We start from the raw sequence: 21,911 nt of genomic DNA, 5'->3' as shown, positions 1-21,911 counted from the left end.
TTGTGTTTATAACAGGACTGCTGGGTATCAGAGTTGCTTTCGCGGTTCTTGCGTTGCTTTTTAAGTCATTTGCACTAACATCACTTACCTCAAACTGCTTTATAAAAGGCACCTGAAAGTGTTTGTGTCTGTGCCAGAGAGAGCAGATTAGCTTTAATCGGCTTTTGCTGGAGGATTCAAGTTTAGTTCTAGACTTGTGACTCTAGACTAAACTTTTAGTCATTTTCCCCGACCACTCCCAAACAGATCTGCACTTCGGCGGCTGTCATCTTACATGCTCATTGCACTGTGATTATTTGCACGTGCCTCTTTGTGCATGTCGTGTGTGTGTACATCCAAATGTGCTGTCTGTGTCACAACCCCTGTCCCCAGCTTTTCAGCTCACTGGAGACACTAATCACACGTCTAAAGTCTCTGAAGTCATTGTGTTCTGTGGAGATGCCACGAATGTTTCCATAGACTCCCACTCATTATGTCAAAGCATCCTGACCCAGAGATCCCAATGCACTGTTTACTGCAGACAGCACTGCAGAGGGACTGCGCCGCCGTCTCACTGCTCAGGGACCTATTAATCTCTATGCCTTGCCCTTGTGACTGTCTGCAGATATCAGTGTCTGGGTCACGTCCTGGAACAGAGCTCCATTATTACATTTAGTTGTGCCCTGTAGACGTTTTACCAGTAGTTTTAGCTCATAGTAGAAGTGAACTTTTGATCTTTAATCCAATTATCTTGTCTGCCCAGCAGCCAGTTGTTCCCAGGAGTCCAACCAGCAGTTCGGCCACGCCCACAAGCACAATCAGCACACCCTCAAAGCGTGATAGCTCCGCCCTCCAAGATCTGTATATCCCGCCCCCTCCATCTGAGCCGTACACACCCAGGTAACTCATTAAGTAAAGGCTTTTTTTTTAAAACACTTTTGCGGCTTTTTTCATGAAGTTCACCTGTATAGGTTTCATACATCAAAAACACTAGCTTTATCATGACAATTTTCACCTTTTCTCACATCCTTAAAATTAAACAAGCTGTTTTGCTATTTTGATTGGCTCTCTGTATTGGCGAAATTTATTGTGGAAGACTGTATAAGTATTAGTATGTATATGTGGGTGGGCATATGTTAATGAGCTGATGGTTTTGACATCAACACTGTTGCGATTTGTGAATGACCAGTTTTCAGAGTTTAGATAACCTTTGCATTATCTGACAATTTTATATATTTTTTAATAAAGTTTGAATTTCAATATTGAGCATTTCCTTAGTAGCCGTAGTATTAAATATTACTGACAAATGAGCTTATCAGTTCTGTGTAATATTTGATCTACACTACCATTGAAAAGTTTGGGGTCATCATGTGACACCGAAGACTGGAGTAATGGCTTGCATCACAGGAATAAATTACATTTTAAAATACATTAAAGTAGAAATCATTTTAAATTGAAATATAATATCAAATTGTACTGTTTTTTTTTTTTACAGTGGCTGAGAGAGCTCAATGCACTGCAACTGAAGAAAACACATGCAAATTGGAAAAAAACACCAGCAAATAAAAAAACATCATCAGTTTGACAACACTCATGCTGCAAATACTCACAACGCAACCAAATACAGAAACGCACTGCAAATACTCACAACGTAACCAAATACAGAAACATGCTGCAAATACTTACAACGTAACCAAATACAGAAACACGCTGTAAATACTCGCAATGCAACCAAATACAGAAGCGCGCTGCAAATACTCACATCGCAACCAAATACAGAAACACGCTGCAAATACTCACAACTCAAGCAAATGCAGAAACACACGCAAATACTCACAACGCAACCAAATACAGAAATGCACTGCAAATACTCACAACACAACCAAATACAGAAACACACTGCAAATACTCACAACGCAACCAAATACAGAAACGCACTGCAAATACTCACAACGTAACCAAATACAGAAACATGCTGCAAATACTTACAACGCAACCAAATACAGAAACACGCTGTAAATACTCGCAATGCAACCAAATACAGAAGCGCGCTGCAAATACTCACATCGCAACCAAATACAGAAACGTTCTGCAAATACTCACAACTCAAGCAAATGCAGAAACACACGCAAATACTCACAACGCAACCAAATACAGAAATGCACTGCAAATACTCACAACACAACCAAATACAGAAACACACTGCAAATACTCACAACGCAACCAAATACAGAAACACACTGCAAATACTCACAACGCAACCAAATACAGAAACACACTGCAAATACTCACAACGCAACCAAATACAGAGACGTGCTGCAAATACTCACAAAGCAAGCAAATGCAGAAACACACTGCAAATACTCACAACACTACCAAATACAGAAACATGATGCAAATACTTACAACGCAACCAAATACAGAAACACGCTGTAAATACTCACAATGCAACCAAATACAGAAACATGCTGTAAATGCTCACAATGCAACCAAATACAGAAGCGCGCTGCAAATACTCACATCGCAACCAAATACAGAAGCATGCTGCAAATACTCACAACGCAACCAAATACAGAAACACACTGCAAATACTCACAACGCAACTAAATACAGAAACACACTGCAAATACTCACAACGCAACCAAATACAGAGACGTGCTGCAAATACTCAAAACGCAACCAAATACAGAAACACACTGTAAATACTCACATCGCAACCAAATACTGCAAATACTCAAATACTGAGTATTTGCGCGCTGCAAATACTCACAACGCAAGCAAATGCAGAAACACACTGCAAATACTCACAACGTAACCAAATACAGAGACGCGCTGCAAATACTCGCAACGCAACCAAATACAGAAACGTGCTGCTAATAGTCAAAACGCAACCAAATACAGAAACACACTGCAAATACTCACAACACAACCAAATACAGAAACGAGCTGCAAATACTTACAACGCAACCAAATTTTCTATCTGCATGTTTTCTTCCGTTGCAGCGTGTTGAGCATAAGATACTTCTTTCAAAATCATTAAGAAATCTTACTGTGTGCATACAATCTGAATATATTGTGTTATGTTGTGCTTTTAGAGATGAAAAATGCAGTCTTCCAAGCGAGGGTGGGGTACCTGTCGCTAAAGGGTCTGAATCACCAAACTCATTCCTGGATCAAGAGTACAGACGGCGATTTCCTCTAATGGAAGAGGAGGCCGTCCTGTACTGCTACGAGTACGACCCCAGCCACGGACCCACAACGTCCCGCCGAGACAGCACATCCACTTACGGTACACAAACACACACACACACACACTGTAGAGCTGCATGATTAATCGCTAAAAGATTGCGTTCTCGATTCAAACACACACTCAATCTCATTCCTAATTGACAACGATTCACCTGTGTCTATTAAAACTTTGACAAAATCACAGCGGAACATTCAGATATGCGTTGGCACTGCCGCTGACCCAGAGAGAGCAGTTGTCATGGATAAGTATGAAACAACTTCACAAACAATCTTTTCAACCACATAGTATCATCATTTCTGTGTTACAAATATTCATATTATCACAGAAGAACTTGGATAAAAGTTTATAGTTCGGATTTAAACACTGATGTCTACGGAAGTGAACAAATAGAATGAATCACCTTTTAAAAGTAACTTGGGGCTTCAAATAACGATTGTATCAATTACATAGTTATGCCACCTGGTAGTGACAAGTTCCTGTTAAAAAATGTATTTGTCATTGAATCATTCATTTAAGAGATTTGTTAAAAAAAAATTTATTCATCCAGTAATGAAACAATAAAGTATTTATGAGTGAGTCATTGAATCATTCATTCAAACCAATTTTTTTAATATTTCATTCAGATTCATTAAACATTTTAAATAGACTGCAGCAATTAACATTTGTCAGAATCTCTAGTAAATTACATGCTATTTTGTTTATTTGTCTGTTTAGAATCATGGGATAATCGTGATCTCTGTTTGAAACCAAAAAATTCCCAATTTATCCAGAATCGTGCAGCTCTAACACACAGACACAAAAAGTTTTGTCCATGAGTTCATTCCAGAAGGAGTTTAGTTGGTACAGCAGCAGGGTTATTTACTCTTTTAGCATGGGGAATTTGGTTTGTGCCTTTCTACACACCATAAAATAATTTGTTATTTTCCACTGGGTTTAACAGCAGATGTCTGAGGGACTGAATATTGACCCAGCGACTAACTCGAGGCGCAGTCCAAACTTCTATGAACATCTGCTGATTGTAGAACAGCATATAATGAGCAAATAATCATTCTTTACCCCAATAATGATGCATAACTGTAAGAAAATTGTTAATAAAAAGTGTTTTAGATCTGCAGAAGAAAGAACTGGTTTGGGGAACTTCTGCTAATCTAAATATGTTCTGTGTTCGATGTTTTTCCAACGTATGATTGTATGTTTTTCGAAGTTCAAAAAAAGTGAGCATGTCTATAACTAGTTTCCTGCGTTGGGGAGTTGGTTTCAGATTTTCTGTAATTAAACTCTAGGGAGCTGGGCTGCACTTTGTTGTGAATGTGTGTGTGCGTGTAGCATTATATCCAAAAGCAGAGAACTCAGCTCCAGTCGTTAAATGCCAGCGTGAGCCTCTGCAGTGGCACAGAACTGCTGACACACTCCATGCCCGCTGCTTCCCTAGAAAACTAGAGGACACATTAACTGTGACAGTTTGTCTTACACAAACACACACTCGCACAGACTTACCTTGGCGTCTGTGGAGAAACGGATTGTGAACTGTCAGTTTACCTCCATCTTTCTATCCCTTGTCTTTCCACACACACACAGAATGTGATGCGAGTTCATTCACATGTGTGTGCTTTCAGGTCGTATGAGGCCCATCTCTATGCCTGTGGAGTATAACTGGGTTCCTGACTATGAGGACCCAGCTAGAATGAAGAGGGAAGGTCGGAGAGGTGAGGTTACAGTAAATACACATGGTTATTCTCTTGTTTTTATTCATTATTCTCCTTTTTACTCTGCAAAGGTATTATGGAAATGTAATCATCAAACTGATTACAAAGAGAGTGGCCCGTCTTAGGTGTCCCATTTTTGTCTGTTTATTGCTATTTGATATACTTTTTTTAATTAAGCATTTTTGCAGTTAAATAAAATATTAAAGAATTCAATAAATTTCATTCCATAGATAGGTTTTTTTATTTTTCTTATGCATTTTTTAAATTATTTTCTACCCGTTCATTTCAAGGTGGATCTATGGAGTAACGAAAGGCATAGTTTTATTACATCGGTCTATGATGGTCTTGTTTGACACTATCGTTGCATCCGAAAATTATCATGTATATTAATATATATATAATATATTATTATATTAGCATGGTCCTTCTGACAATCAGTAAGTGTCCAAACCCTTTTTGCCATAATTAACTTTTTATTTGTTCATTTTAAATGGTCCTGCTGTGTGACAAATCAATTTTATTAGTACAAATATTCAATTTAGCCTCTTAATTAATATGAGACCATAAAATAGCATATTGATGAATTGGAAAATGTTTGATTAAAATAGTTGTAGATAAATTATAGCATGTCCCACTGGAGGGAACTGCTGAAACGCCTTGAAGTTTTATGCTGCACTGTAAAAAAAGAAAAGTTGACTTAACCTAAAATTATAAGGCAACTTGCTGCACAGATTTTTTGAGTTGACTCAACTAATAGAGTTTACTCAACTGGAGATGTTATAGTTGAGTCAACTCAACTATAGAGATGTTTTGGTTGAGTCAACTCAAAAAATCTGTGCAGCAAGTTGCCTTATAATTTTAAGTTAAGTCAACTTTTCTTTTTTTACAGTGGCATATCTTCCTTGATTTTAACCATCAGGATTTTATTGATTCGTGAAAAGTGGGCTGTGATATCGAAACAATATCAGACGAGCAAAAGCACTATTTTAATATAACACTGCGATATTGTTTCTATGCAGCAATACGAACTTAATGTTGAGTAATTGACATTTCAGAAACAAATATGGTCAGCTAGTTTTGTTTTATTTTATTTATTCATTTTTTTGCTCTGCCAACTTCAGAGCCTTGGTTACATCAGCAGAAAAAGAGGTGGAGAGCGTTATTGCATTTTAATGGAAGATTATGAAAAAAAAAATATATATTATTTTTTTAGAACATGCACTGATGAATCACAAAATAAAACCTGGGACATTAATTTTCTATTTTATTTACAGTTAAAAGTAGAATATCATAAATAATAAAATTTATGCATTTAATTAAAATAATAATAAGTACATAGGATCCGTTTTTAATGTATTTATCCTGAATATCTTATTCAGGTTTCAAATGCATCTTTGTTTTCCATCAGTTGATTCTTCTCATTCTCCCTTTATTGATTCTCTCAGTTTCTTTGTTATTACATTCTCATGGCTCTTATTCAGTAGTGATGTTTAGCTGAGCTGTTTTCCATGGATCTAATTCTCCTCGCTGCATGGTGGCTCTGAACCGCGCTGGGCATTTCTGATTACTTCCTGTGGCCGCACTGCACGCAGTGCCAGGATAACAGTGGCAGTCTATGAGCACCAACACAGAGCCAGTGTGCGCTATAGTGCCGAGACCGTCTCAACTGGCTGCTGCTTTAGAAATACAGTCCAGAACTCTTGACAGAAATAGTTGGACTGCAATACCGTAGACAGATAATACCAATGGCTTGTATCAATGAAGCTCTTTCTTCAAGTTTAATCATTGTGTTTTTTTATATTATGAGTTCAGGGATAAAGTTTGGCTGGTTAGCATGTTTTAGTCAATCCTCATCACTTCCTTATTACCATCTTCATTGTGGATGCAGAGGCAGCATCTTTTGTTGTGACTCACTCTTGTCGTGTCTCACTGCTTTCCCACGCTAACCTGTTTTCTTTCGGTGGTCTCCTCCAGGACTTGCTGTTGCCCAAACCCCTCTCTTTTCTCTCGTTTGTGGAACTTGTATGTCTTTATATGTGTGTTTTTGAGTATGGGAGGTGGATGATCACCTGGCTGTGTCTCCTGGCTGCTATTTGATCCTGTTATGCAGTTCCGTCTATCCGCATTGTGTGGAGATTAGCGGTTTGATAGCTCTCTTATTTCCTAGCTTTCTCGACTCATTCTTTTCCTTAAAACTCTGGGGAGAAAATCTGCTTGCATTGAGGTTGCCAGATGGTGTTTAGCTGAGAGTAAGAAAGATGGTAAAAGAAGAAAGAGGCACTCGAAGGAGGTGGCGAGAGTGATGTAGGAAGAAGATTGCAATAAAATGTTGGAGTGGAGAGAGGGTCAGGGAGGATAAAGATGTATTAAGGTCACCCACAGCTTGGAAATCTGGGTAATTTGTCAGTGATAGTATTTTACTGTCAGAATGGTTGTTCTACTAAAGCCATCCTCTGAAAAGCTGGCATTGCATTCAAAATTCAGAAAATCCATGCAATCTGTTTTGAGGCTTGATTTTCAAAAACAAACAAAGGTAGAGTTCCTAAAAAAATTCCTGGAAAAAATTTCTATTGCAATTTAAAATGTGATTTAAAATAATAATAAAATAAAATCCAGGCTTGCTGTGCATATTTGTAGGACTGCACAATTTAGCCCAGATTTTTGTGATTACATATCGATAAGACTATAAAATAATAATAATAATAATAAATTGAGTATTTAAGAAAAATAATATTATAATAATAATAATCATTCCGTTTTATAGTACAACTGTAAAATTACAATACTATTATTTATGGCTGTATAAAATTTATATTTAAACTAAAATTAAATGAAACCATCAAGCTTTTATTTCGCTGGAAAACCGCAGGAAGCTCTTTAAATCTTCTCTTTTTTTGACAGGTGCTGTTTTGATAATCGCATTAAGCCATGTCGCGATTCTGTTTTTATTTTCGATTAATTGTGCAGCCCTACATAAAAGTACTTTGTTGTTGATGGATTTTCCAGAACTTTCCAACTGACATTTTAGATCCATTCACCTCTTGTCCATTTTATGAGCTTTATACTGTAGTTCAATCAATTTTTACAACTCAAGAAGTTACAGTTAATTCAATTATGATTTATAATGTCTCTACTAGGTTGTGATTCCTCTCTGGCTGAATCTATGCAATTTAAAATCTGCCACCTCTTCAACTTTTTCATCAGCATGAGGGAAACCGAGCCGTAAAGAAGAGGGAACTTCTTCTGGAAGCATGCTGTTGCCATGGAAACTCTGACAGGAGCTCTCCTGAGTGTTTCACGTCCCATTGGCTGCTGCCGGGCAACGGTGGACTTGGGCGTGGGAGAAGGGAAGCCCAACAATGGCTGCGGTGGTTCCTAAATCAAAGGATGAGCTCAAATCAGGGCTGCTGGGAGCCCGTTGGTTTGGCTCGCTAATATGGCTGTGACCAATCGGCTTGTTATGCTCATTAGGCAAGAATAAGCCTATAGAGTTTGATTGGATTCGACTGATTTGGGAAGAGTGCACAGGCTTAAGTAGTGCTAATGATAGACCTCTATTGAGGGAATGAATCATTGTGATTGGCCAATTGAGGTTTGGAGTATTTCGAGAGGGGTTTGGGATGCTTGATTGATGGAATACTAATGCAAGCTTATTCAGTGATTTGACACAGCACAACCTGGAAAATGTCCATAGTGTTTGACAAGGACTGGCTGTACAGATGTAATTTTGATTTAATGCACATGCCAGACAAAATCTTTAATGCCTGATTAACCATATAAAATGGTGACATTGTTGATTTTTTTCCCTCTCATAGCGGGTGGTGTAGCCTTGTGATTTAACTGGTAATAAAATGGTTGCAGTAAAATGATTAAAAGTGGGGTGTTCCCCCTCAGTCCGTTCACCGCGGGGCCCCCTAAAGCACGGGGCCTGATGCAGTCGCACCAGTTGCACCGCCTTAAAGGTGCTGTATGTAAGTTTTTGACTATACTACAGCATAAAAATACCATAATTTATTTGCAGATATTTAGAAAACATGCTGAGTTCACATACTCGTTTCTCTGAAAAACTCTCTACAGCCATTTATTTTACTTTGAAATGTGAATTCCATCTCGGAACATCTTTTTTTGTTTTGGTCTGTGCGATATCGCACGTTGCCAATTTACCCAATAGTATTTTGCCACCACAGGTTGCCAGTTGGCAGAAAACACAGCATATTGCAGCCATGGAAGCCAACGAACAAACTGGGTCAGTGATCGCAGATTCTACCCGACCCAAAAAGCCTCCGCACCCATCTAAAAATCTCTATGAATGAGAGCATATTAAAACACGATATGAACTCATCGTAAATCAATAAATCAACTCATCAACTTAAGTCTCCTCGCATTTCATTGTCAATTGCGCTCGTTCCTTTTGCGTGTCCTCAATCTGGCAACCCGAGTGATCAGGATGGGGCGGGGAAAACAACTCTCTCCAATATTTTGAATTTGGACTGCAGTACCCATTTCAACTGTTTGCTGTCAATCTCACATACTGCACCTTTAAGGATGGCCCTGTGCATATGTTGACATGGGGCTTTCATGCTCCAAAAAAACTACTGTTATTAAAGAAATTGTTCTTTCTCTCTCTGTCTCAGAAAACTCTTTGTTGAGGTATATAAGTGATGAGAAGGCTGCCGATCTGGCAGGCCGGAGCATGAAAAGAGACACAGGGAAACGCGGAAAGAAGAAGAGCGAGAAGAGCGGAAGCCCCACCCACTACGCCCTTCTCCCCACCCTCCAAATGGAGGTGCTCCGGCAGGAATCCATGAACACGCCTAACCCAGACTCCACCTCTCTTTACCATGTGAGTAGTATGTTTTCTGTCAAAGTCCTCTGAAGAGAGTCAGTTCATTCTGCGGCCATCTTGGCATCGCTGTTTGTAATCATGCTAGTACTGCGCCTATCTCCGTGAATGGGAATTAACAAAATCTCCTGCAAAGCTTATGTTTCTGTAACAAAAAAAAACAAAACATGAAGGCGATTGGTTCTTTTGATTTAAAGGTGAACTAAGTAACTTTTTTTACCTTAACTGAACAGCTTCGGAGTCATTGGAATGGTTATATTACTTATTTCGGGTTGAATGGTGGTCGTCTCATCTGCTAAAATGCTGTCATTATTGCGCTCCCCCACGCTGTCCGAACCCGAATGAAGAAGACGTTTTAAAGAACGTCCCATCTGCTTTGATGTCGTTGATCTATAGCCTCTGGTGTCTGAGAATCACCAACGAGTTTTTACAACAGTGTTGTCAAATATCTATTCCGAAGCTGTGGGGGGAGCTCTAGAGAGAAACCTGCGAGCAAAAAGCGAGAATACAGCGAAGAAGTCCCGAAGCTACTGAGTGCTGCTTTAAAGGCAGGGATTATTTGCGGCCATCTTAGTTGTAACAATATGTGTATTGTGAAGTTGTTGCATGAGATTATTATGCATTGGAAGCACCGGAGTTGTTGTGTGTGCGATTGCGGGAAGAATCGGGAAGTAAAGTTGAGAGTTCGGAATTACATGCGAGCCTGTTTCTTTCATGATTATAACACACACACAGAATATTGAAACAATAGTGTTGGGCTGCAAACGATTTGTCTTGGTTTCCCATTGTTATTTTTATTTCTAAAAATATCTAACCATCCTCAAAAAAAAGATCCGTTTTATTTTTCTTTAAAGAAATTAATGGTTTTATTCAGCAAGGACACAATAAATTTATCAAAAGTGACAGTACAAATGTGTTTCAAAAGATTTCTATTTCAAATAAATGCGGTTCTTTTGAATTTTGTTAATCAAAGAATCCTGAAAAACAACTGTTTTCAGCATTGATAACAATAAGAAATGTTTCTTGAGCAGCAAATCAGAATGATCATGTGACACTGCAGACTGGAGTAATGATTCTGAAAATGTACATATTTTTATGATGTTTTTTTTACATAAATTTTTTTATTTCTTAAAAAAAATATATATAATGTGTGTGTTTTGTGTAATTTGTGTGTAATTTATATTTGTTTCATATATATATATATATATATATATACACTGTGTGTGTATATATATATATATATACTGTATATACACACTATATATATATATATATATATACTGTATATATACACACATATATACACACTGTGTATGTATATATATATATATATATATATATATGAAACAAATAAATTACACACAAATTACACAAAATACAAATTACAGTTTTTTTTGTAGTGTGCTATTACGGGAGATCGTATCGAGTGGTAGTATGTGCGCCTTTAATCCGACATGCCTCAATCAAGTTCTTTGTCTAAGAGTATATTTCAGTCTCTTTTTGAGTGTCATGCAGTCTAGATCGGGCTAAACTCTGAGATTGTGAGTAAAATCGCACAGTGTCTGTGTTCTTTTTATTTTCTGTTGCTCAAACAAAGAGTTATTCTTCAAGGCCTGGCTGCTTTCACCGACGCTGTGCTCGATCAAGGTCTCTGTGATCACTGCAGGTAGAGTCTTACATAGTTTTCATTGAAAGCACCAGGTCATGGTGTGAAGATGAAGAATGCATACTTACACCCACATGCTGGGTAAATGTTTGTGTTTGTGTGTCTGTGTGTGTGTTGTTAGTCCTCTACCTTTAGCCAGCGTGGAGGTGTGTGCTCGGCCCTGTGTATGTGTATGTGTGTGTGTGTGTGTGGGTAGGTTTTCTCAGTGAGACCAGCCATCCTTTGTGTGAAGTTATTAGGAATGGAGGTGAAATATGGCTGTCTTTATTAAGAGGGAATGTGGAAGCCGATATTCTCAGAATGCACACACACCAACGCAGCCATAACCACACACAGAAACACCAAGGGAAAACTAATAATCCAGGGAAAAGTGACTCGTCGTGGTGTGTCACAGTGTGCATATGGATGATGAGTAGGCAGATGGTGGTTCAGTAGCGGTGGGCGGGGCTAAGTCATGTTGTCATCTGTCACAGGGCACGGAGTGACGTGATTGGCCAAGCTCAATCTGAAACAGAGCTGTGATTAGCCAATATTCGGCCATGTGCTGTCCTCATGTCAATATCTTGTGCTTAAAATCTTGATATGCCCGCCAGCTCATGAGAAGTGATTATGTGTTTGGCTCTCTCTGTATCTTTTTTTTCCCCTTCAAAATGCCTAATTATAGATCCTCATGAAGAAGTGTGAATCCCAGCTGGGGTGTTACAGTCCTGCGTAAGAGTGACTTTCACAGTGTATCTTACCTGCTGCTTCTGTTTAGAAACACCTAGCAGGGTGATGTATCTGTGTCCATATGTCATCTGACCTAATGTGGGTAAAAGGGTGTACAGGCCAGGGTTGGGACAACTTGGGTGCTGACCACTCCATCACCATAATTTTGGACCAGAACCAATGAGCTGGTCTCAGCACTCTTACTATTGTGTTTTCTGTAGCTCATGGACTTTTCTAGAGACTCCACTAACTTAGAATCTGCATATTACACTCTGAATTGTACATGATTATAGGGAAGAGAAGAGACAATGAAGAGACACAACAAGACGTAATGAAACAAGAAGAGAAGGTACTGTAAGATGCAAAAGAGAAGCAGTAAGAGGAGATGAGAAGAGATGAGATGAAATGAGGAAAGATGTGATGTGATGATGAGACAAAATCAGAAGAGAAGAGTCAAGATGAGAAGTGAAGAGACAAAATGAAATAAGAAGAGGAAATAAGATGTGAGAAGAGGTGTGAGGAGACGAGAAGAAAAAAATTTAGATAAGACCAGAAGAGAAGAGACACAATGAGATGAGATGTGGAGAGGAAAGGAAATGAAATAAGAAGAGAAAGGATGCGATAAGATGAAAAAAGAGAAGAGGCTTGATGAGACAAGACATGACAAGACAAGATAAGATAAAATCAGAAGAGAAGAGACATAATGAGAAGTGAAGATACAAATTATATAAGAGAATATAAGATGCGAGAAGAGGTGAGAGGAGACCAAATGAGACAAGACCAGAAGAGAAGAGAAACAGCTAGATAAAACGTGGAGGGGGAACATCAAAACTAGAAGTAAGAGGAGATAAGAAGAGACAAGATCGTAAGACGTGAGAAGAGGTGAGAGGAGACAAGAAGAGGCACGACAAAAAAGCTAAATAAATATGCAAGATGATGTGAGAAGATGCAAGAAGAGAAGACCAGAAGAGATGATAATTATAGAGAGGAAGATATTTAGAAGTGAGGGTTAAGTGAGATGAAAGATGAGTAAGATGCCAGAGGAGAAGATGGTGCAAGAAAAGCTGTGTGGCATTGATTTAATAAGGCTGCCTCTGTTGGTATGTGCTGTGTAACTGCATCAGCTTCTATTGTTTACAGTGGTGTTTTATTGCCTGCGTTGCAGTCTGATAAGAAAGCTGCATTTTGTCTGAACAGTGCCAGCACCCCGCTCACTCCCTCCATCCCCTGGACACACACACAAAAGTATTTTGCCTGACTGTTGAAAAATTATATACACACCCCAGTGCCTGCAGTCTTATGCCCTGTTGACACCAAGGATGATAAAGATAATGATATAAGATATAGTTCTAAAAATCATTCTAAATATAAAAGAATAGCAGAGCCCACACCACAACTATATAATAACAGAGAAACAATATCTATGGAAATCACTTTCAGAGCGATTGACAGCCAATCAGAAACCATTCGACTTTAAAGAGCTTGAGAATTTAAAGCGGCAGAGAACAAAACTGCAGCATGTGCTTAGAATAAACAGAATGATATTGTCAGCTGGTGTGCATGTTAATATAGTTATTGTTATAGTTATCTTTATTGGTCTTGGTGTGAACAGGCCTTTATTCATTTGGAAATTGATTTTTATCACATTGTTAGAAAACAACAAAAATTAAAAAAGAGCCCCCAGAGAAGGTACTGTTTACCTACTGGTTTGGTTTAAATATAACAAGAGAGGTTAATGCTTGTGCTTTGAGGCCATCACATGCTGCATATGTCAGCATATGTCAGCTGTTGATATCTCAGCGGAAGAGGTTTTGTACCATATGTCATGTGAATTGGGAGCCTGTGTTGCCATGTGGCATTTAGTTGTAAGTCAAGTCTTAGCATGCCATCTAGGGCGATGTGTTACTGAACAATCGTAGAGAGAGAAAATCCATGTCTGTTCTGAAAGAGACCCATAACATCAGAGACTGAGAGAAGAAAACAGTACAGAGAGATGGATATAGCAGAGGGCAACAAGAGTAGACTGTAGGACGCAATTCGAAGAACAATGCCATGTTCATGTCACATCCTTATCTTCACATCACATCTTACATCTCCACATGAGATGTAAGAACTGTGTTTGCTTGAGTCCCATGGGTTGTAGTTGTCCCATAATGCTCTTTCTCTGAAGATCATGATTCCGGAGGCATAATAAATGAAGTTTAGAATATCTTTGGACTCGGTAGCTGATGCACATCTCATGTTCATGTCTTGTGGGATTTGTTCTGGGTGTGTGTTTCTGTTCATCATCCAAGTGACTTCATGCGTTGCAGAAAGCTTGAGGTTCTGCAACATTTAGACTCATTCATGAAGCACAAGAAGAGCGAATTCCTGTGTAAGTCACTCGTAAAAACGATCCTACACAAGGATGGTTTTACGAACGATTGACAGGAATTGTTCTGCTTGTGTTTAATGAATGAGGCCTGTTACACGATCCTTAGTCACTGTAGGAGTTGCTCTACACCCCCTGCACAATTTTAGTGATTGCCAGTGATCATTTCAAGCAAAGGGTCGGCAGAGCCATTAACTCAGCAAGACTATGACTTTGGTTGTTTATTTCTGCAAATCAAGATTGGGCATTGCCTGTAGGCATTCACCCTTCTATGTATTATTTTGTTTCTTTGATTATACACTGTATGCTGTGTCATAGCTTTTCTTTATTCATGTCTAGGTGTTGAATCCTCAGGGAAGTTTGTCTTCATCTGTCTAAGCCTTTCTCACAATTTGCTTCAATTCACACAGCAATTGCGATTCACACCTTCTATGAAGAGATTCACACAGTGCTTTCGGAGGGAGTTGCATTGACTTTGAAGTGTGTTATGAGGTTAAATGCTGGGAAAACCACCATCATGTTTTTCATTTTATATTTTTTGGGCTTAATTTGATAGAAAAGTGGGGTAAAAGAGGGTAAATGGTATTGGAACGTTACCCAGTACTCATACTTGGGTCACTGGGAAAAACCACAGTTTTGAAAAACCAGTGAGAAAACCATCTTCAAGAAATGGTTATGGTATATTTAGATACTCCTAAATAAATAAAGACATTCTACAAACTGGTTGCTTAAGTTTCTAAACATGTTCCATTAATCAATTCCAGTTATTCCTCTTCGGCAACAGCAGATTCCCTCCTCTGGCACATATCAATAAATCAGTTACCATGATGATAGTGTTTTCTTTAGGTCAGTGATACTGTCTCTAATCTGTTAGCATAGCAACACAAGTTTTCCTCTAAATTTGTGCCCAAGCTCACAGGAAGTTTCTTCACAGAGGAGAATTGCCACAGGGCTCGGATCATAAATATGCGCTCGGTCTGGGTGTGCTGATCCAAGAATTACTGCTCAATAAACACACGGGCCAAGGATGTTAGAAATCATTTATTTTCTCTCTATGCCTCTTCACGCCTTCCTTCTCACTAGCTGTTGGTCTCTCGCGCCTTCATCTGCTCGGATGTTGCCTCCGATTTTAATTCGTTGTACGATGGATGGATGCTCAAAGATTATGTTCACACATTTCCTCCATGTGATTCCACTCGGGAGAATCGGATGTGTTGACCGATAATATGGTCGATAAATTTTTGTCTCGTTTCACTTACACCTGATGTATTTTCCAACATTTCTCCATTTGTATTTAAATATAAATATATTCTGCTTTACAGACATTCCAGGGATCTTCTCTGCTATCCAAGACCAAGAAAAAGACTAAAGGTGATCACTTATTTTTCCTTATTCTCATGTTTGGGAACATTGTCTTCATTGCACACACTGCTTGTATATTTTGACTGCATAAGGAAAAGAATAGGCCACCGACATAGGAAAGAATAAAGAAAGTTAATTAACTTCATAATTATAAGCATTCTGCCATAATGTTTTTGTATTACAGTCATTTTGCTATGCGTAAGAGATGTTCCAACCCATAGCACATAGAAGAGGTGGTTGATTGCTGCAAAGCAATATGTGTTATATTAAAGGAACCATTCACCCAGAAATGAAACGTCCTTTCTTCTGTAAAACACAAAATGAGATGCTTACACTGCCTGTTTTCTGTACTATGAAAGGTAATATTGTCCCCCAAAAAAGATAAAAACTAGCATAAGTTATATACGCCTGTACTAATGTTATATTTCAATTTTTCTGAAGCCATATGATATTCCAAGTCTAATGAAGCAATTTGTGTGAGTAAAAGACCAAAACTCAAGTTGTTATTTACTGATCATTTTAATCTATTTTTGAATCAAAGATTTCAAATCTCAATTACAAATATGGTGCATAAAGACGTGACATGCCAAACATCATTGCTTCTCATGTGCCTCATAATCAGACATGACATGGCAAGTTTAAAAATGTGCATATTAATCAAAACGCTGAATGAGATTTGAGAGCCATAGCGGATGGGGAAGATTTTCATAATTTTGGCCTTTTTCTCACACAAAGTTATCATACAGCTTCAAAAGTATTGTGCACAAGCTAAATAGATTACATTTATGATGCTTTTTTATTTTTTTTATTTTGTGGTGTTCACTGGTCACCATTCACTTTCATTGGAAGGAAAAGAGCACCATGGACATCCTGCAGTTGTCTTTTTGTGGTCTACAAAAGAAAGAAAGTCATACTATTTTTAAACAACATGACAATAAAGAAATTATGCCAGAATTTTGGATGGGCTATACCTTTAATATAGAAATTAATTGATGATGCTGTTATACAACAGCCTCATCCAATCAGAATTGAAGTCTGAACTATCCATTCTGTAACATTTATTAACACATACTGTGTTCTTCTATTGCATCCAGCAGCTCCGCTGTCCTCCATCAGTAAGAGACGAATCTCCTGTAAGGACCTGGGCCGTGGAGATTGTGAGGGCTGGCTGTGGAAGAAGAAGGATGCTAAGAGCTATTTCTCACAGAAATGGAAGAAGTACTGGTTTGTTTTGAAGGGCGCCTGCTTGTACTGGTACATGAACGAGGAGGTGAGTGTGTTGGGCCAATACAGTTATCTTTGTTGTTTCTCGTATCCACCAGCTCAGCAGAAACTGTATCGATCAAGAGATGAGACTTTAATTGGTGCGGCTTTACCCTCTTGTGTGGAATAAGATTAATGCTCATCTACCCTAACAAAACTGTTCTTCTACACATGGCGTTTCTGTAATGAAGATAAGGAACTTCTCCGAACAAACACTCCCCTTTTGATTAATTACTCCTCGCGTCTTCGCTTTTTATCACAGCCTGGGCCTGGGATACGGCTGCTGTTCTGGGGGTTTCGGAGGAAGGATGGGGGAGGGGAGGGTTCCTCTCGGCCGGGTTTTGGTCCACTGAGAATGCTACAACATAGTCCGGCTTTGCTATAATTGATGATCTTCTTCTGTGTGGATTTTGTAAACACAGACAGGCTTACAGAGAGCCGCAACAATTTATGCTTTTCATTTATTTATGCAGAGCTCCTGTCAGCAGTGCTGCTGCAATTTAATGCTGGGGAAAAAGTAATGGAATGAACCAAAAGAGAGAGAAAAGAAAGGAGAGAATTAGGAGATGTAACTCCTAATGAGGACCTAATGACATTACAGAAGAGTGTAAGTGGGGTGAAGCGTCCGCACAATCCTCTCTCTCTTTTTTTCTCCACCTTTTAGGATGAGAAGGCCGAAGGGTTTGTCAGCCTCCCGGAGTTCAAGATCGACAGAGCCAGTGAATGTCGCAAAAAATAGTGAGTACCTTTACGAACTTTTGAGTAATGTGATGATGCTTGACAAATTCTTATTGAATCTTTGCTTCTTTCGCAGTGCGTTTAAAGCATGCCATCCCAAAATCAAAAGCTTCTACTTCGCAGCGGACGGCGTGGATGATATGAACAGATGGTTGAGTCGTCTCAACATGGCGGCAGCTGGCTTTGCAGAAAGAGAGCGAATCCGTCAGGAACAGGGTGAGAATACTCGTTGTAGGAAGGTTATGGGTTTTGAAGGTTCGATTCCCAGGAAATATGAACCTTGAATGCAAAGTAAGTCGCTTTCAATATAAGCGTCTCCCAGATGTATAAATGTAAAAGAGAATAGTGGAGCAAATCGGTGGTAGGGGCCAACCAAAATTCAGAGAGGGCCTAATCAGAGCTACACTTCCCAAAAGCATTGCAAGCCTGAGGAGATCGTAGAGACCATTGGTGGCTATGATTTCTATGATCTACTTGGATGTAATATGCTTTTGGGTAATGCAGCCAAATGACGTGGAAAACTTGCATACTTTTATTGCACTCTAAAGAAAGGTTTGGGCAAATCTGGCCCTCGAGATCCACTTTCCTGCAGAGTTTAGGTCCATTCACACCATGTCATAATTACCGCAATTATGCGATTTCAACTTGTAAAAAGCGTTCATGTCCTCGTAGAGCTCGTAATTACAGCTTGTAAGATGGGAATTGTCTGAGAGCTCCTACTTGTACCATGTGACTGCTATACCACCTGACTGCTGCAGATTAATTTAGGCGTTGATAGTGGTGCCATAGAAACGTATAATAGAAAAAAATGCACTTGAACAAGCTAATCATGGGTTACTAGAAAGCTACAGTCAGGTGAGTTTGATCAAAGATGGAGCTAAACACTGAAGGGAAGTGGATCTAGAGGGCCAGAGTTGCCTAGCCCTGCTCTAAAGGCTTTACTGATGATGCAGAAGTTCGTACTTTTTTGTAGAAGAAGGACAGGTTGTCAGTATAGGTAACACAACTGTGTCCTAAATGTGTTTTGAAACCATAGACCCCCCCTTGTTGCATACTGTTTGCATGTAATCATTAACATTAAGCTTAGTTCATTATCTTAAAGTCGCAATGAAACTGAAGTATTGACAGATCTTTTCTTCCATATTGTGACGTACATACGAGAGTAAAAGATTATCAAGGAAAAAAAAAATGTTGGACGGAGACTTGGTTTTATGCATCGTCCATTAATTGGATTTGAGATGTAGGCATTGCACTCAAAAATGAAGGCAAGCCTCTGGAGGGACTGGGTTTAAGCTGGCAAAATGATTAGAGAACACTTGCATAATGTTTGGCGTTGTCACTGGAAGATTGAGGTATGACATTTTGAATAAAAATGTACAAGAAAAATATTTGACTTTAAAGGGTTTCCTAAATACACCTCACAGGAGTAAAAATTGCACAATGGAAAAAGACAGACAGAAAGAGAAAGCAAGTGAGTTTTAGGTAAATTGTAGTGATTCACAACAAGTCGACATGCACAACCAAAGGGGGTCAAAGTTTGGCTGGTTAGTTGGTTACCACCTGCTGGTAGAGACTGTCCTTAAAAACATCTTTCTCCTTTGTTAATTCAAAATTAGCCACTAATATTTCATTAAGTTTTTTTTCTTCAGACAGCTCTTAAAAGCTTAAAATGGCCTAGTTTTTCCTCTCTCCTGCCTTCGACATCACATCTCAGGATAGGTTCTAGACAGTGAACGCCTTGGAACTGTTCTGTAAGATGTTTTACTGTAGGTCCTGCATCTGTCTTTGTGCCCCACATGATCTCTGAGGCTTTAATTTAATTATTGTTTACTTTATGGAAATGTTTTGCAACAAGCTAATGACTGCCTGCATGCCCCTCTCTCTCTCTCTCTCTAAGCAGACTACTGGAGTGAAAGTGAACACGAAGACAATGAGACGCCCTCGACGCCCAAGCAAGACAGCCCACCACCCCCTTATGACACGTACCCTCGGCCACCCTCAGTGAGTCAGCATCCAGCATGCACACAGATATACCAGCTCCCTCTCATTGTGTAATCCCACACAATAGCACAGACTCATAATGCTTGACATTTGGCATTGGTAAAAGAGCTGTTTTGTAGTGCCGTCCCCCAGACCTGGCCTTACCACGTCACTGAGTGACTGTGTGTGTGTGCGAATGAGTCAGACCACCTCAACTCTAAGCCCACTGTTGAGATGTGAGGAGATTGAGTCTTATCTGTCCGTCTCTACTTATCTCTCAGTCTTTGTGAGTCACTGTACTGTCATTTACTCGGTGCTTTTGATAGACAGTATGAGATATTTATTTCCTTTTTGGCGAGTCTCACGAGATCTGTCAGGAACATGCTCAAGGGATATTGTTGAACAGTCCTATTTTATAAATTGAATGGATTATAGTATATGATGTCTACGCGTTCCTGAATGTATGTGGTTACATTTGTGTGCACAGTCACTGTTTTTTGTGTATTTTCAGTGCAGTACTGCAGGGCAGGTCAGCTAGAGGCCACACACAGCAGCAATGCCTTTATTTAAGAGCAAACAAAGAAACTTGAATTAAACGTTTTTCTTTTTCCTTCCGCAAGGCCCCCTCCAGTCCTTCTACACACACACATTGTTCCCAGAGATAAACGAATAAGGGGACTTTGACATTGTTAACCGAGAGACCTCCAGAGTTGTCTGGTTGTTTTTCACCACATTACAAAACAGCATTTACTTTATCTATCTGTCTATTGGTCTATAAACCTGTTATTTTGCCAATTGGATGAAACCAGGAAGAGCAGTTGGTCAATATTTAGAGCCTAATTTCACACTAACACAGCGTCAGGTTCTCCCTCCACACCTCTGTCCCCTGTTCCTCCATTTTTCTATATTCGGCACTTTTCGCAGAAACCAGAGATCTCTCTGTTCATTATTCATCTGCCTGTCTTAGATGAGAGTGGCTATTCAGGTGCCTGGCCTATATTTTGAGTTTCTTCATTAGCACACTTTATTGCCTTTTGAGACGTACAGAATGAGCAAAAGTGTCATGCTCATTCATGATTTGTAAGCCTTGTGAATTTTAAATTCATGAATGCTTTATTCCTTTGAAAATATAGTTTCATGATGAGCATTAAATTAAATTGTAGTTATAAAGTCATTTTGGTCACGTTTTTTCTTTGCTTTTCCTTTTGAATGAGAGTGATATTGTTTAAAAGCTTCCTACAAAAATGTTGTTAAAATACTTGAGTTTAACCTAACGTTCACCTTATTCTTTTCTGTCTTTTTTTCTTTTTCTCTGACCCAGAATCCGGTGAGTGTTGCCAGTCCTTACCTAGAACCAAAGCACGGCCGCCTCTCATCCACAGAAACTTCACAGTCTCGCTCCTCTTATGAGGAGTACCGCTCCGAACCTCAAGGGGGCAGCAGCAGCGGTGGAGGTTCCCCTGCACGGAAGTCCGCCAGCCAGCGCCGTTCATGGCAGGACCTGATTGAAACCCCTCTGACCAGCTCGGGCCTCCACTACCTGCAGACCCTGCCCCTAGAAGATGCTGTGTTCTGTGAGCCGGGGGCAGGTCTGTCTCCAGAATATCGCCGCCAATCCACTCTGCCTGCCCAACGCACACTGATGCAGGAACATTACGGTCCCTTCCCCATGCTTGAAGGGGAGAGGCTCAGAGACCCTGCTAACATAGTCGGGAAACCCCGCAGCTTCACCTTGCCTCGGGATAGCGGCCTGCATGCCCTCCTCACACCCTCTGCCACTTTGGCAGAACAGCGGGACCCCAGCCGCAGGGAGCTCAGCCGTTCTAACTGCATCAATAACGGTGGGTCAACATATTTGTAATAAAATAATGTGTATTATAAATTTGTTGATTATATAAAAATACATTTTTAAGATGAATTTTTATTTTTTATTATTATTATTTTTTTTATAATTTTTTTTTTATTCCCTGACCCATTAATTCCATAATTAAATTAATTGTTATAATTGACAGTCCTATATATATGTGTGTGTGTATACTGTATGT

The 21,911-nt window shown here is 39.3% G+C and overlaps 1 protein-coding gene across 10 annotated transcripts in view; it reads left to right on the top strand.

The window, feature by feature from the left end:
- The window catches only part of cnksr2a (connector enhancer of kinase suppressor of Ras 2a), an 84,967-nt gene that overhangs the window by 49,870 nt on the left and 13,186 nt on the right, over positions 1–21,911 (top strand). For 5 of the 10 annotated variants that reach the window (XM_082183343.1, XM_082183346.1, XM_082183338.1 and 2 more), the window contains 10 exons: positions 743–879; positions 3,075–3,268; positions 4,846–4,935; positions 9,570–9,778; positions 15,846–15,894; positions 16,980–17,155; positions 17,813–17,886; positions 17,963–18,102; positions 19,787–19,887; positions 21,188–21,707. In XM_082183343.1, the coding sequence (XP_082039469.1) occupies positions 743–879; positions 3,075–3,268; positions 4,846–4,935; positions 9,570–9,778; positions 15,846–15,894; positions 16,980–17,155; positions 17,813–17,886; positions 17,963–18,102; positions 19,787–19,887; positions 21,188–21,707 (1,690 nt within the window). The remainder of the gene's footprint in view (positions 1–742; positions 880–3,074; positions 3,269–4,845; positions 4,936–9,569; positions 9,779–15,845; positions 15,895–16,979; positions 17,156–17,812; positions 17,887–17,962; positions 18,103–19,786; positions 19,888–21,187; positions 21,708–21,911) is intronic. The other 5 variants (XM_082183345.1, XM_082183342.1, XM_082183344.1 and 2 more) reach the window with 3 other exon arrangements.

This window comes from Leuciscus leuciscus (assembly GCF_965113295.1).
Source record: "Leuciscus leuciscus genome assembly, chromosome: 11".
NCBI classification, from domain to species: Eukaryota; Metazoa; Chordata; class Actinopteri; order Cypriniformes; family Leuciscidae; genus Leuciscus; species Leuciscus leuciscus.
Note: the sequence above shows the minus strand (reverse complement) of the source record. Positions and strands in the feature narration are given on the sequence as shown.